The 12687-nt window shown below is 41.1% G+C and overlaps 1 protein-coding gene across 1 annotated transcript; it reads right to left on the bottom strand.

The window, feature by feature from the left end:
- Positions 1–6848: 6848 nt before the first annotated feature.
- LOC146630090 (uncharacterized) lies at positions 6849–9473 on the bottom strand. The gene is made up of 2 exons (XM_085355589.1): positions 9422–9473; positions 6849–7954 (listed from the first exon to the last, which is right to left on the bottom strand). The coding sequence occupies exons 1-2, from the start codon at positions 9471–9473 to the stop codon at positions 6849–6851; spliced, it is 1158 nt and encodes a 385-aa protein (XP_085211715.1).
- Between the last annotated feature and the right edge of the window lie 3214 nt (positions 9474–12687).

Here is a 12687-nt window from a genome sequence, read left to right as displayed (position 1 = left end):
GTCTGTGTGTGCCTGTATGTCTGTGTCTATATGTCAGGTTGGGTATCAGACGCCACCTCTCTGGGGACACCTCAGGCCCTCCAAGATTTGGAGGCCTATCTCCACCCACCACCACTTCCCCTGCCGGTGGCGGACTCCCTCAGGTGTCGGTGCGTTGGTGGTTCTTTGTGTCTGGGGGTGGGTGTCCAGGTACACACCGGCTCACTCCTTGGTGGCCGCTTATCGGGGCCTGGAGCCTGGGGCTCGCTCGGGCCCCTTCGGAGGTGGGGTGCCCCCGGCCTCTCGGCCTGGGGCTCGGTCACTCAGGCGCAGCTGGGGGCCGGCGGAGCTCATGGGCGCGTCACTGCAACTCCCCCTGGCTTCTGCTCCGCGGCTGCTGAGTGAACCCTCATCTGGGACTCTCCTCAGCTCTTACTGGAACAGTGGCGCGGCTGCCCCTCTGTTGGTCTTCCATGGTCTCTTGTGTTCTGGGGGCCTCTGGATGTCTGGAGTTTTGACCTCCTCCATACCCGCTTCACACCCTGGAGGACGGGGCTGTGGCCCCCCCACACTCCCTAGCAGATCGTTACATGGAGAAACCTTTGGAATACAAGCGCGCTGATCCACACAGGTATGTACACGGGTGTTCACTGCTCGTAGACCCAAATTACACCTTTCTTGGCCGCTACTTCGAAGCACATCTGTCCTGCGTGCTGCACAACAACATTGAATATTTAGTATTTACTGCTGTTTACACTTAGCTAGATTAATGCGATGGTGTTGTGTTTAGTATGTTGCTTTGTTTTTTTTGCTTGTTTTCTATTTTTCTCTCAACAGGTGATCCAGGAGATTTTTTTTCTCCCCCCCTTTCTCACTGTCCCTCTCCCCTTCTGTTTCTCCTTTCCTTCCTCTTTCTTTCTTCCTTTCCTATCCCTCACTCATGTCTGTCCCGTCTGTAAAATCTGAAAATAAAATATAATAAATAATAAAAACAAAGATCGACCAAATGGACCAATACGGCAATGCCACGATGATCCATTTGGCAAAGTAAATCCATTGGGTATCCTTGTTGGTCTTCAGACAACAATTCTGATGGTTAAAGAACCAAATGGGACAGGCAAAAAAAAAAAAAAAAAAAAAGACAGCAAAAATCCTGACTGACATCACAACCTATCATTACACAGGAGAATCTGATGGATGGATAATTAAGTATTTCATTTAATTAATGTTTGAAAGACAGTTTCAGCTTTTATTCTGTCAGCTGCAAACTTTCTGCTGTTTATTAGTTTAAGAGAAAATAAAACTTAATATAACAACAGAATTTAAACATAGGCTGCAAACTGAAAAATGTCTACGAAAAAATGCTATTGAAGAATTTTAGCCCCTCCCACTGTCCATGTAGTACAGTAGGAGGGTCTAAAGTTGAAAGTTTCAAGGGATCTTCCAGGAATGGTGATGCTGCTTTTCTGGACAAATGATCTCTAAGCTTGAACTTAACCAGAGGGATATAGTACAAAGAAAATTCAACAAGGCTTGGCTTACTTTGCGTTAGCTGGCTTGAGAAAACGTAAAACACCAGTCAGTGTCACGCCGCCGGGTATATCAACTTCTCTTTTAAGCTGTGCTTTCTGCTTCACGCTCCGTGCCCACGCATGTAACAAGGGCTGCTACAAGGCCCTTTAAAACAGGAAGTAGCATGTGCTGCAGTGAGCTTGAATGGTGTCCCAATGCGCTGAGCAAGCACAGTGCAAGCATGCTAGCCAGGTGTGGTGCGTGATGATAAAGTGGTGACTAAAACTCTATAAAGGACATAACTAATATAACAGCAGGTCAGGGTTACTCTTACAATTTTCTCTGGTAAGAAGTCAAAATCCTTCATATAGAACTCTGAAGTTACCTGGAGAGATGAGATCCTGCTTCATAGTACAGGCCTCAGGGCAACATTTCAAAGTTAACGTGCAAAACAATCAATATATGTATTTGTATGTAACTGACAAAAAAAGGAGAGAAAAGCGTCCAAACACTTCTTGTGTCATTCCAGAGTTGAGGTCGCAGGTTATGGTGCCACCACTGGACTAGCTAATGAGAAAAGGAGTAAGATGATTTTTAACAAATTTGTTGTATTAAGAAAAAAGAAAACAAACCATCCAAACTGTTACTTTATTAGTAAAGAGATGTTGCAGATATTTGTACTGAAATTGTATTTTTCTTCATTTCTAATGTGTTCAAAGCAAAAACAAGCTTTTCCTGTGAGCTCAGACCATTTTATTTCTTTCTGCTGCATTTCTGCATAAAATACAAATCTGCATCATTTTCTAAAAAAGTGCTTTAAGCTGAACTAATTGTCCCTTTTTTCTAGAACCTGGTGAATCACCCTCTCTTCACTGTGCAGAGACTGAGGTTGTCAGCTGTACAGAGCTCAATGATATTTTACAGAAATAATTCCCCGAGGTCCACCGAGTCAGGAGCTATCAGCACTGGTTCTGTGGACAAAGTCCTGGGAAAGATATATGTCGAGTGAGTTTGCATGATCCCTCAGCTCACAGCTGCATTTATTAAACATTCAAAATACAGAAAGATTTTATAAAACTGGGAAACTGTATTTCTGTCTTGCAGGGAGACTCTGGTGGAGGAGTGGTTCATAATGGCAGGATTTATGGTGTCTCTTCTTTTGTGGGAGATCCAGACTTTGTATGCAGAGCACCGGCTGCCTTCATGGACCTCTGTGATCCTGAGTATGCAGATTGGATCAGGAAAACTATCAACCCATAAAAAGCTGTGAGGTGTGGATAACTGTAAACAAGCTGAAATAAATAATCTTTTAGAGTTTAGCTTTGGTTTCTTTTATTCTGTTTGATATAAGCAGTAGAGGATTTCAGAATTTCTGTGTTATTTGCCAAAAGACGTTTTTTCAGCTGCACCCACACACAGTTTCTTTAGATAACTTCAACTGCAGAAAGTAAAAACTCAGCATTAAGTTTCAAATGCAGTTTTAAAGATAATGATAATATGGTGTCCCTGAAGAAAACACCCGTCAATAGAAAAAGCTGCAAAATCCTGCAAAATGTAACAGAAGTTGAATAAAACACAACGGAAATAGAAAAAAATGCAACAAGGCTGAAAAACTGAACAAACAAACAAAAAACAAACACAAATTACAACAGAAATAATAACAACGATATAAAAAAAAATAAAGTAGAAAAAAAACGTTCTCATCCTAAAACTTGGTGACAAAGTGGAATATGGTAAGGAAACACTCATTTAAGTGCTGTCATTACTCAAAGGTTCCTGATAATCATGCATGAAGTGATTTCTGGAGGGGAATGAAACTTAACTGAACTGCTCCCTGTGACATTTTGACCTGTCAAACGCAGGCGTAACTCCTGTTATTCATCGTTGTATTGCAGGTCTGCTGTGCACGACGTCTGTGAATCTGAGTAATTTGGTACAGATGAAGGAATAAGACTGCTCAGATGCTTTGGGTGTCACGTAATGATCCCTCAGGTTTGGGTGTCTTTGGTGCCCTTTGATTTCAATCTACCTGCACATTGAACAGAAATCCTGCCATGACAGAACACACTAATGCCTTTTCAAGGGAGAACCGATCCTAATCTGAGCTGTCAGCCCCAAGTTCTCTGCAGTCATCAAATCAAGCATAATCTGGTTTGAACAGGCTCCCTGCCTCACTGCAAAAGCCTTTTTACCAGCTGCTGTTTGACAAACTGCAAAGCCTCTGAAGAGACTTTAGAAAGGGGGAAAAAGGATACGACGAAAAAGCTGAACAAAAAGCTATCCATGCACTTTAACATTTCACTTGGAGCTTATTGACTGTATTCTATCTGTGGATTGCATTATAGCTTCTCTGAGAGCTTTGCTCCCTGAAGATTTTATGATCTGTGAACGCTGAGTCTCTCTTGTGGCTGTAAACCAGTCTGCTCAGCATGGCACTGCATGGCAGAGTTTCTCTCCATTTTTTTGAATCACCTTTGCTCAGTTGTGCTCCTAACTGATCTCCTGAGTTTGGCTGTATTCCTGGACTTTGCCCTTTAGTTACTCTTCAGTCTCTTTGACACACAGGCTGCCAAATTTGAAATAACATTTTTAGTTTTGGAAAAAGAAGAGCGTGTCTAGCAAATTCTTGCACATCCTTGTTCTTAAATAGCACTTTTCTACTCAAGCACTCAAAGTACTTTATGCACCTCATTCACCCATTCATACAAGCACTTTTCTGTACCTAAGTTCTTTCTATCTAACATTCATACTCTGATGGACACATGAAAGAGCAGTTTGGGGTTCAGTATCGTGTCCAAGGATACTTTGAGATACAGATCAGATCAGGCTGCGATCGAACCTCCAACCTTCTGATCGGTACTAACTGGACGTTTGCTGCTGCACATGTAGCATCACAGCTTAGAAGATGGTGGTGTGGAAATGTGTTTCCCATTAACAATTGACTAAGAAACTCTTAGTCAAGGGTTAACGTCACTAATGTCAGTATTTTCACTGACTCTAAAAAGGCACTGATCTTCATTAGATTAGATCAACATTGTTCCTTAATCCTGAGCTGTACAGGAAAATAGATTTCTGATACACATGTACATAAACAAATAAAGAGAGATGTTTCCCACCTGCTGAGAAGACAACAAATGCATAACCTGATTACCACCATTAATCTCACATCCACTGATTTCTGGCACCTATAAGTGAGATTGATTTCACTGTCCTGCTGTCTTGGCCTTTAGGAGAACACAGTGAGACAGATGAAGCTTGCACCAGATGGTGGAAACACATTGATCGTGGTCTTAGACACAGCATCCACACTCTGTGTGTATGGTGCTGTTTGCAGGAACTTGATGAGGCTTTGCTTAAGTGGAAATCCACTGATGTTCAAGCCCCAGGGAAGTGGGCGGGGGGATAGGACCTCTGGGGCCCTCTTCCTGATGGAGCCCTACCTGACTCCTTTCACTGCTAAAGCAAGAATGGTGCCACAACTCATTGAAACAATACTTCATTTCATCAGAATCTTCAAATGATTCTGTTAAAAACAACCGCCCAGTGTACTTGCATGGCAAACATCGTGATTAGATATTCAAGAAGAGCCTCTTAAAGATGAAGGTCTGTGTCTCTTGACCTAAACACATAATCCAGTTAAATCTGATTTATGTTCATTAATGCCCCTCACACTGTAACTTAAAGTAATAAATCGGTCACTGATTAATTACAGAAGTACGTCTGTGAGCATAAAGATTTAAGCCTTGGACCATCAGGATAAAATGTGGTTGGGAAACTTAACAAGCTTTGATAAAACTTCATCAGTAGCTCAAGCAAGACCTCAAAACCTTCGATCACCACGGGTGGTTAGCAGACTGTGGTTGTACCATGCAGCCTAACAACATGCAGTAAATTGCAGGTTAAAGCAGTCTGCTTACACATTGTTAAACGAGGGAAGGGAACTAATGTGGCCGTCACATTACCCTTTTGTCCCATTTCATCCCAGGACTTGATTCAATTGCTGCTCACTTTCTACAATACTTAAAACTGATCAGTAGGACCTGAAACTGCAAACATTCAAACATTCAGGCCAACAATCAGTTGGTGAACATATTAATCTACTACAATTAGCAAAAATGAATAAATAAACAGAAGAAAGTTAGAGTGATATCAGAGTCATGCAAGTTTTTGACCAGCAGGTTAAACTCATGCAAATTAGCTTCATCCAGGCTCATGAAAACACTGTCCTGCTTATAAACAGCAGATCATTTGTGTCAGTGTCAGGATGGTTTATATTTGAGCTTTTAGTTCACACAGAACAATTTTTATTAATTGTTTTTAGCGATTACGAAAGTCTGTGAATCCCCAAATTGTTCAGTTGTTCTCTTTGCTCCCCATGAGGTCACTTTCACCATGTGACAAAAACAACACCCCACTCTACACACTCGGGCCACCAGCAACTTTCTAAATCCTCAATAAAAAGCTGACAGGTTGCAATGATGTTCCAAATAACCTATTAAGAAAACAACTAAATACACAGAAAATGTTATGAAAATTGGTTTATTTTATATCTCATAGTTTTAAATGATGCAATAAAAATATGTATAAAACATCACAAACTGTAATATTTTACAAATGCTTACGTCCTGCTGATGCAATGGAGACATCTTCCAGTGACAGTCTTCATCAGTGTGAGTGTGAGGAGGATCCTAAACCCACCAACACAGAAGTGCATGTTCACAACTCCCTCTGTGCAGGCGGGGTCAGGACCCTCCTCACCCAGGGTGAGGAGGGTTGGTGCTGTGGCCAGTCAGGTATGAAGTGCTGAGAGTGGATCTTTGGTCCTCTGTGCAGCTCTGTCCACTCTCAGCTGCCCTGCAAAGTAATAACACAAGAAAGACGTCATTTTAACACAAAACAGCATTTTCATTGTTGGTAGCTGCAGTATGTTGTTAAAAAAACTATTTTAAACCCAACGTATACACATGAAAAATATAAATAAAGCTAAACCTACAGTGCTGCTGACATAGGATGATGATTTATACCAACTATTGGAAGAATTTTGTCTTCAATACAGTTTGTTGTCAATGTGAGGTGATAACTTACATAGTTGGAACACAGCACCACTCTCCCGTTTTTCACTTGGTCATCCATCCTTCTCATCGGGTTGGTTGGGGTAAGGCTGTCTTCTGGGTGGGGTGTTTGCTCCATCTTGGACGTAACTGGAAGTAATAACAACTAAAAAACTACCTTTAATTCACAATGTAATATTAATATTAATGTCACATATCAACAAAAAAAGCAATACATTTCACATGTGCGAGTCACATGTTCTTATATCTGTAAAAACAAAGTTTAAAAACACATTCTAACATAAACTAATCAGAGTCACTGTCATCCATGGAAAGGCTAAAAGGCCTCTCCCAGAAACGTCTGACTCCAAAACTACCTGAGGATGTTGAAGGGGCATCAAACTGGTCACTCACCTTGCACCTCTTTGCACTTACCTCTTCGGTGCAGATGTCTTCTCTGCTTCTCTTTTCTGAGGAAGGAGCAGCAGAGAGATCAGCTGAGGAAGAAGCAGCAGAGGGAGCAGCTGAGGGAGGAGCAGCTGAGGAAGAAGCAGCAGAGAGAGCAGCTGAGGAAGAAGCAGCAGAGGGAGCAGCTGAGGAAGAAGCAGCAGAGGGAGCAGCTGAAGAAGGAGCAGCAGAGGGAGCAGCTGAGGAAGGAGCAGCAGAGGGAGCAGCTGAAGAAGGAGCAGCAGAGGGAGCAGCTGAGGAAGGAGCAGCAGAGGGAGCAGCAGAGAGAGCAACTGAGGAAGGAGCAGCTGAGGAAGAAGCAGCAGAGGGAGCAGCTGAGGAAGGAGCAGCAGAGGGAGCAGCTGAGGGAGGAGCAGCAGAGGGAGCAGCAGAGGGAGCAGCAGAGGGAGCAGCTGAGGGAGCAGCTGAGGGAGGAGCAGCTGGCGGATCACCAACTGGGGCAACAACTCGAGGGAAGAGTGGGGCATTGGCCTGGCCGAAAGGCGGCATGGGGATGGGGGCAGCACCTGGAGCAATAGGACGTTGCCAATCGTGCCAAAACGGCTCTGGAGGGTGCTCCCGGATGAGAGGGGAATCATCTCTCTCATCCATGGTGTCATACCCAGAGTCATCGCTAAGCCAATCCCCCCACTCTTCTGAGTCGTTCCAGTCAGATGAATTGTCAGTCTGTTCACTAAACTCTTCATCGTCTACAGGTAGGTAGGGGGGGTACTCACCATACTCACCTTGCTGTTCACCGACATCAGCATCTGGTGCTTCATCAGAAGAGGGTGAGGGTGAGAGAGGGATAAAATACTCACCATACTCACCTTCGCTGATACGCTGGGTATCAGTGTCCTGAGCTTCACCAGAAGAGGTGGTGCTCTGGAGACTGTCATCCAGGATCCTGATGACTTCAGGAAGGCCTTCTTCTGCAGGGCGTTCAACCACATAGTCAAGACGCCCTGTGAGGAAACAATTTTTAAAATAACATTAGGAATGTAATAGACACCCAGTGTTAAAGCAACAGACCTACATCTGTTAGTTTGAGCAGAGGATGAGAGAAAAGCATTTTATGTCAGACTGAATGACACTTCTACTTGTTCAATCTTTAAGTCAAGTTTTTTAATAGAAGACCACCAAACCTCCACCAAGGCAGCTCACTCTGTGTACTTTTAAGGTGACACTATATTGACACTATATATGACACTGTATTTTGTGTACATTCAATTTGTTTTATTTGTTCCTTGTAAGCCTTTATGCAAACACTATGTTGGAATAGGTAATGGATAATAGGTATTGATTTGTAAATAGCCGGACATGAGTAACTTATTATATAAATATACTACAGTACATTTATAACTAACCATGCAGCTCATTCTCCTGTTTTATTTACAATTCACGATGTCACACATTTTGAAAAAAGCTCATAGGTTAAATATGTGGATGCAAACCATAATGTAACATTTAGACCACATGTACCAATTGCATGTCCTAATATATATATATATATATATATATATATATATATATATATATATATATATATATATATATATATATATATATATATATATATATATATATATATATATATATATTTTTTTTTTTTTTTTAAAATAAAAACACAACCTTCTTGGCAAGAGTTGGCAAGAATTGCACACACAAAGCTCTGCAGGTATGTCTGAAAATGATGGTCAAGTGAAAAACAAACAAACAAACAAGCAAACAAACAAACAAACAAACAGAAACTCTTAACTCAGAATCCACATTTTTAGAAATGTGCACAAGGACTGTATCTGCCATAAGGACAGATACATCTAATCTGTGGTAAACATGCTATCCCTGTGTAAATATCCCTGTGTACAATATCTCTCTCTGCTATCTAATAAGGTTAAAAGCATTACCGTAACAGAAGATAGGTCTTAATGCCATTATTACTACTGTTTTCATATTCTTTTGATATTATTTTATTTGTATTTTTTTATCTTTGTGTTTTGCAGCAGAGAAAAAATATAGTTTATGTCAATAAAGCCTTTGATCCGGAGAAGAAAAGGATGTCAGGAGGGGACCTGGATCTGTGTGTTTACGCCTGCGTGTTCTGAGGCCATGACATCTTGAAGATGCCGTTACCACAGAAACTGATTTTTGGGCATTTTACAAATTTTAGTCCATTAAGCTATTTTTAACCATTTCATTTTAAAGAAAAGTGTCAAATTTGAAGCCTTCAAATCAAAGTAACACCTTTTTTTCATATTCATACACCAGTCGTTAATAATTTCTACACCTCTCCCGGAAAATTTAAAACATACAAACAATTTACGGGAAACAATCTTGAATACACATATTTGATCACGTTAAAACTTGATATTCACACTGGAACTTGTTAAATTATTACAGTAATTTACATTTAAAGAAATTTTCACACTTACCTGCAGCGAAGTCCAGGTGACAGTCGGGGAGTCCGGGTCCACGGCGAGCCATCTTCAAACTTGAAAAACAAAAACAAGTACAAACGATCCACAGATGAAGTACTTGTTATGCGTTCAAGTTATATCCGCTTTTAGTAAAATGGTTTGCAAAACTTAGCTTTCCACAGGCTGAGGTTGGAGCAGGTCGAAACAAGTCCACGAGCAAGTGTAAACGGACGTTTGGAACCTTGTGAAGCATTTATATACCCTCGGCGGCCATGGTTACGGTTGTCAACGTGTACAGGTGCACGTGATAGAACTATAGGAATGGAGCTCACCACAGTGTAATTACAGTTAATTTATGGTCATTTACTGTCAGGGTGGAAGTAATGAATTACAAATACTCACGTTACTGTAATTAAGTAGATTTTTTTGGGTACTTGTACTTTTATGAGTAATTTTTCAAGTGTGTAATTTTACTCATACTTGAGTACAACTTACACCATGTAATCTACTGAGTACTACTGAGTACGCCCACAATTTGAATTAATATTCAAACCTTTCGTCTGCATTTTTGCAGCCAATAAGGCCGTGCAATCCCGACCGGCCAATTTAAGACATAAGCAAAGATAAACTCTGCTGCAGCAGCAGGCACAGGTGTCTGGAGGTGCTACATGGTGGAGTACAAACTACTTTATAGACGGAAGATTTGGAGACAAAGAAGCCAAAATGGAGACAGAGAACAACACTGTCAACCATGAAAACGACGTAGAAAAGACGGAGGACGCGTGCCCGTGGCCATACCTGGAGGAATTTTTCATGTGCAGAGGGAGAAAAGGAGACAGCGTCCAGATGCAGTGCAAACTTTGTTTGACCTCTACAGTCATTTCAGCTTACAAGACTTCAGCGTCTAATCTTAAAAAAACACATTGAGGTAAGAGGTTTTACAACTATACGTGTACAATATTGCCTTCTTATTTTTCATGTGTGTTAAGGTTATTAGTTTGGCTAAGATATTGTCACCGCCATTGGTTAGCCTGATATTAAAATAAGACGGAGCTAGCTAATGTGCGTGTGTGTGCATAATTGAGCTAAATTCGTAGGAATGTTTTAGCTTATTATTTGGATAACCACCGTCATTACAATAAATTAAATTTGTAGTCATTTAAAACTCACAGGCCTACAATCAGCTGGCCTATATAAAAAATAAAAACAAAACTTGAACACAGTGCTGAGCTGCATCTCAAATTAATCTTCCAGCTCTCAGCTGACATGTATCAGAGCCCGATGGATCAGTTGATCAGGATCATTGGCCTGATATAGGTCTATCATAGTGACATGGCTCTTAATCAGTAGGGTTATATGTTTCCCAATATGATTTTTTTTTTTAAAGAACATAATGTGGATTGTTTTTATTTGTTAGCTGTATGGGCAGCATTTTTGTGTATGTGATCCCTTTTCTTAAATTACATTTGCTATATACACATATTTTGCTCTCTTAGTATTTTTAGAACCCGACTAATACTGAAAACTTTAGGGTGATACTGATAAAAAGGAGTTAAAAATTTAGATACTGATACATTGGTCGATACTCTTTTTACAGATAGTATACAGATTACAGAACTTAGAATGTATACAGAAATTCATGTTTTTTGCAATGATCGTTCAAAATTGGTTTACATTTGTAAATAAATACAGCAATATATCTGCAAGATTTGACCAAATTCACCACTCTTTTATACTATGCTAAACAATCAAAGATTAGCTCATGTCTAGTTGAATGATGTTTTAAAAATGTGTTTTCCTGTAGTGTTAATCACAGTGATGTTATGAAGTAATGTATGAACCTGACGTATGATAATATTTATCTCTACAGAGGAAACATCCATCGAAGATTGAGCAGTACAATATCACTGTGGCATCAACATCTCGTCAGCGAAAGACCACAGCCACACCAAACAAGCTCTCAGCAAATACACAAGCCAAGTTACCAGACCTGATGTTGAGAGCTGCAAACAAACATGTTCCACAAGCAACTGTTGACATGCTTGTCATCAATTTCATATGTGAGGGTCTACAGCCATTTGCAGTGCTAGAACAGCCATCTTTCAAAGAATTGGTTACCACATTACAACCTCAAGCCAAAGTCATCTCCAGACCCACTGTCCGTGCCAGAATCTGTGAAGCTGCTGATCACATGAAGATGACTTTGGTTGCAGCATTGGATAAAGTCAAATTGGTTGCTACCACTACTGATTGTTGGTCAGCTCATCAGAAAAGTTACCTTGGAGTCACATGCCATTGGAGGAAGAGTCCCTGGAAAGAAGATCTGCAGCACCAGCATGCAAAAGATTGAGAGGGTCTCACACATTTGACATGCTTGCTGGTGCGCTTGATGATATCCATTGCCAATACAAGATTAGAGGCAAAGTTGTAAGAACCACAACTGATAGTGGATCCAACTTTGTCAAGGCCTTCCACATGTTTGGGGCACAAAATGATGCAGATGAAGCTGAAGATGAAGCAGACCCAGAAACTATTGACCTGACTGACCATATTGACTACCATGAGGCAAGTGCAATTCTTGATGAAGACTCTGGTTTGGAGTATCAACTCCCGCCTCATCAGCGATGTGCATGTCACCTGCTAAACCTTGTGGCAACATCTGATGCTGCCCTAGCAGAGAGCATGAATGAAACCTACAAGAGGCTCTCCCGTGCAAGCTTTGCAAAATGCCAGGCCATTTGGAACAAAACTCATTTGGCTAATGAAGTGGTAGAGGACAAGTGTGAACTACAGATCATTCGTCCCAATGCAACACAATGGAATTCAACCTACCTTGCCATTGAAAGGATAATACGCATCATTGATGAGAAGGGGGAAAATGACATCAGGAGCATTTGTGAGGAGTTCAAGGTGAAAATGTGAGTAAAATTGGACACCTACCAATATGGTTGCAAATCTTGTGAATTTTCCTTAATGGATGGTTAAAAACGTGAGCAGACTCTTAATATTAAATCAGAAGATCCCTATTATAGTCATGGTGGGTTTTGTTGTTGTGTCTTACAGGTTGAGTCCTGCAGAAGTTGCATTCCTTAGGGAGTACTGTACCACCATGAAGCCTCTGGTGAAAGCTTCAAACATTCTTCAGTCTGAGTCCACTTCCTTTATGGGATGGCTCCTGCCAGTAATCCAACAACTACTGTCCAAACTTAGCAGGCTGGAGACATCAAGCAAGACATGTGTGCCACTCATCAGGGTGATCCGAAGGGCCAGCTCTGTTCTAG

Source organism: Diplotaxodon limnothrissa, linkage group LG6 (genome assembly GCF_057381915.1).
Source record: "Diplotaxodon limnothrissa isolate DT_005_m linkage group LG6, D_limnothrissa_male_GT1.1, whole genome shotgun sequence".
NCBI classification, from domain to species: domain Eukaryota; kingdom Metazoa; phylum Chordata; class Actinopteri; order Cichliformes; family Cichlidae; genus Diplotaxodon; species Diplotaxodon limnothrissa.
Note: the sequence above shows the minus strand (reverse complement) of the source record. Positions and strands in the feature narration are given on the sequence as shown.

What these genes read in the sequence shown, in the direction of transcription:
- LOC146630090 (XM_085355589.1), bottom strand. Translation starts at nt 9,473, where the DNA reads ATGGCTCGCCGTGGACCCGGACTCCCCGACTGTCACCTGGACTTCGCT. An exon ending in TCACCTGGACTTCGCTGCAG is followed by an intron (nt 7,955 to 9,421) that starts GTAAGTGTGAAA and finishes GTTTCCTCACAG; the next exon opens with GGCGTCTTGACTATGTGGTT.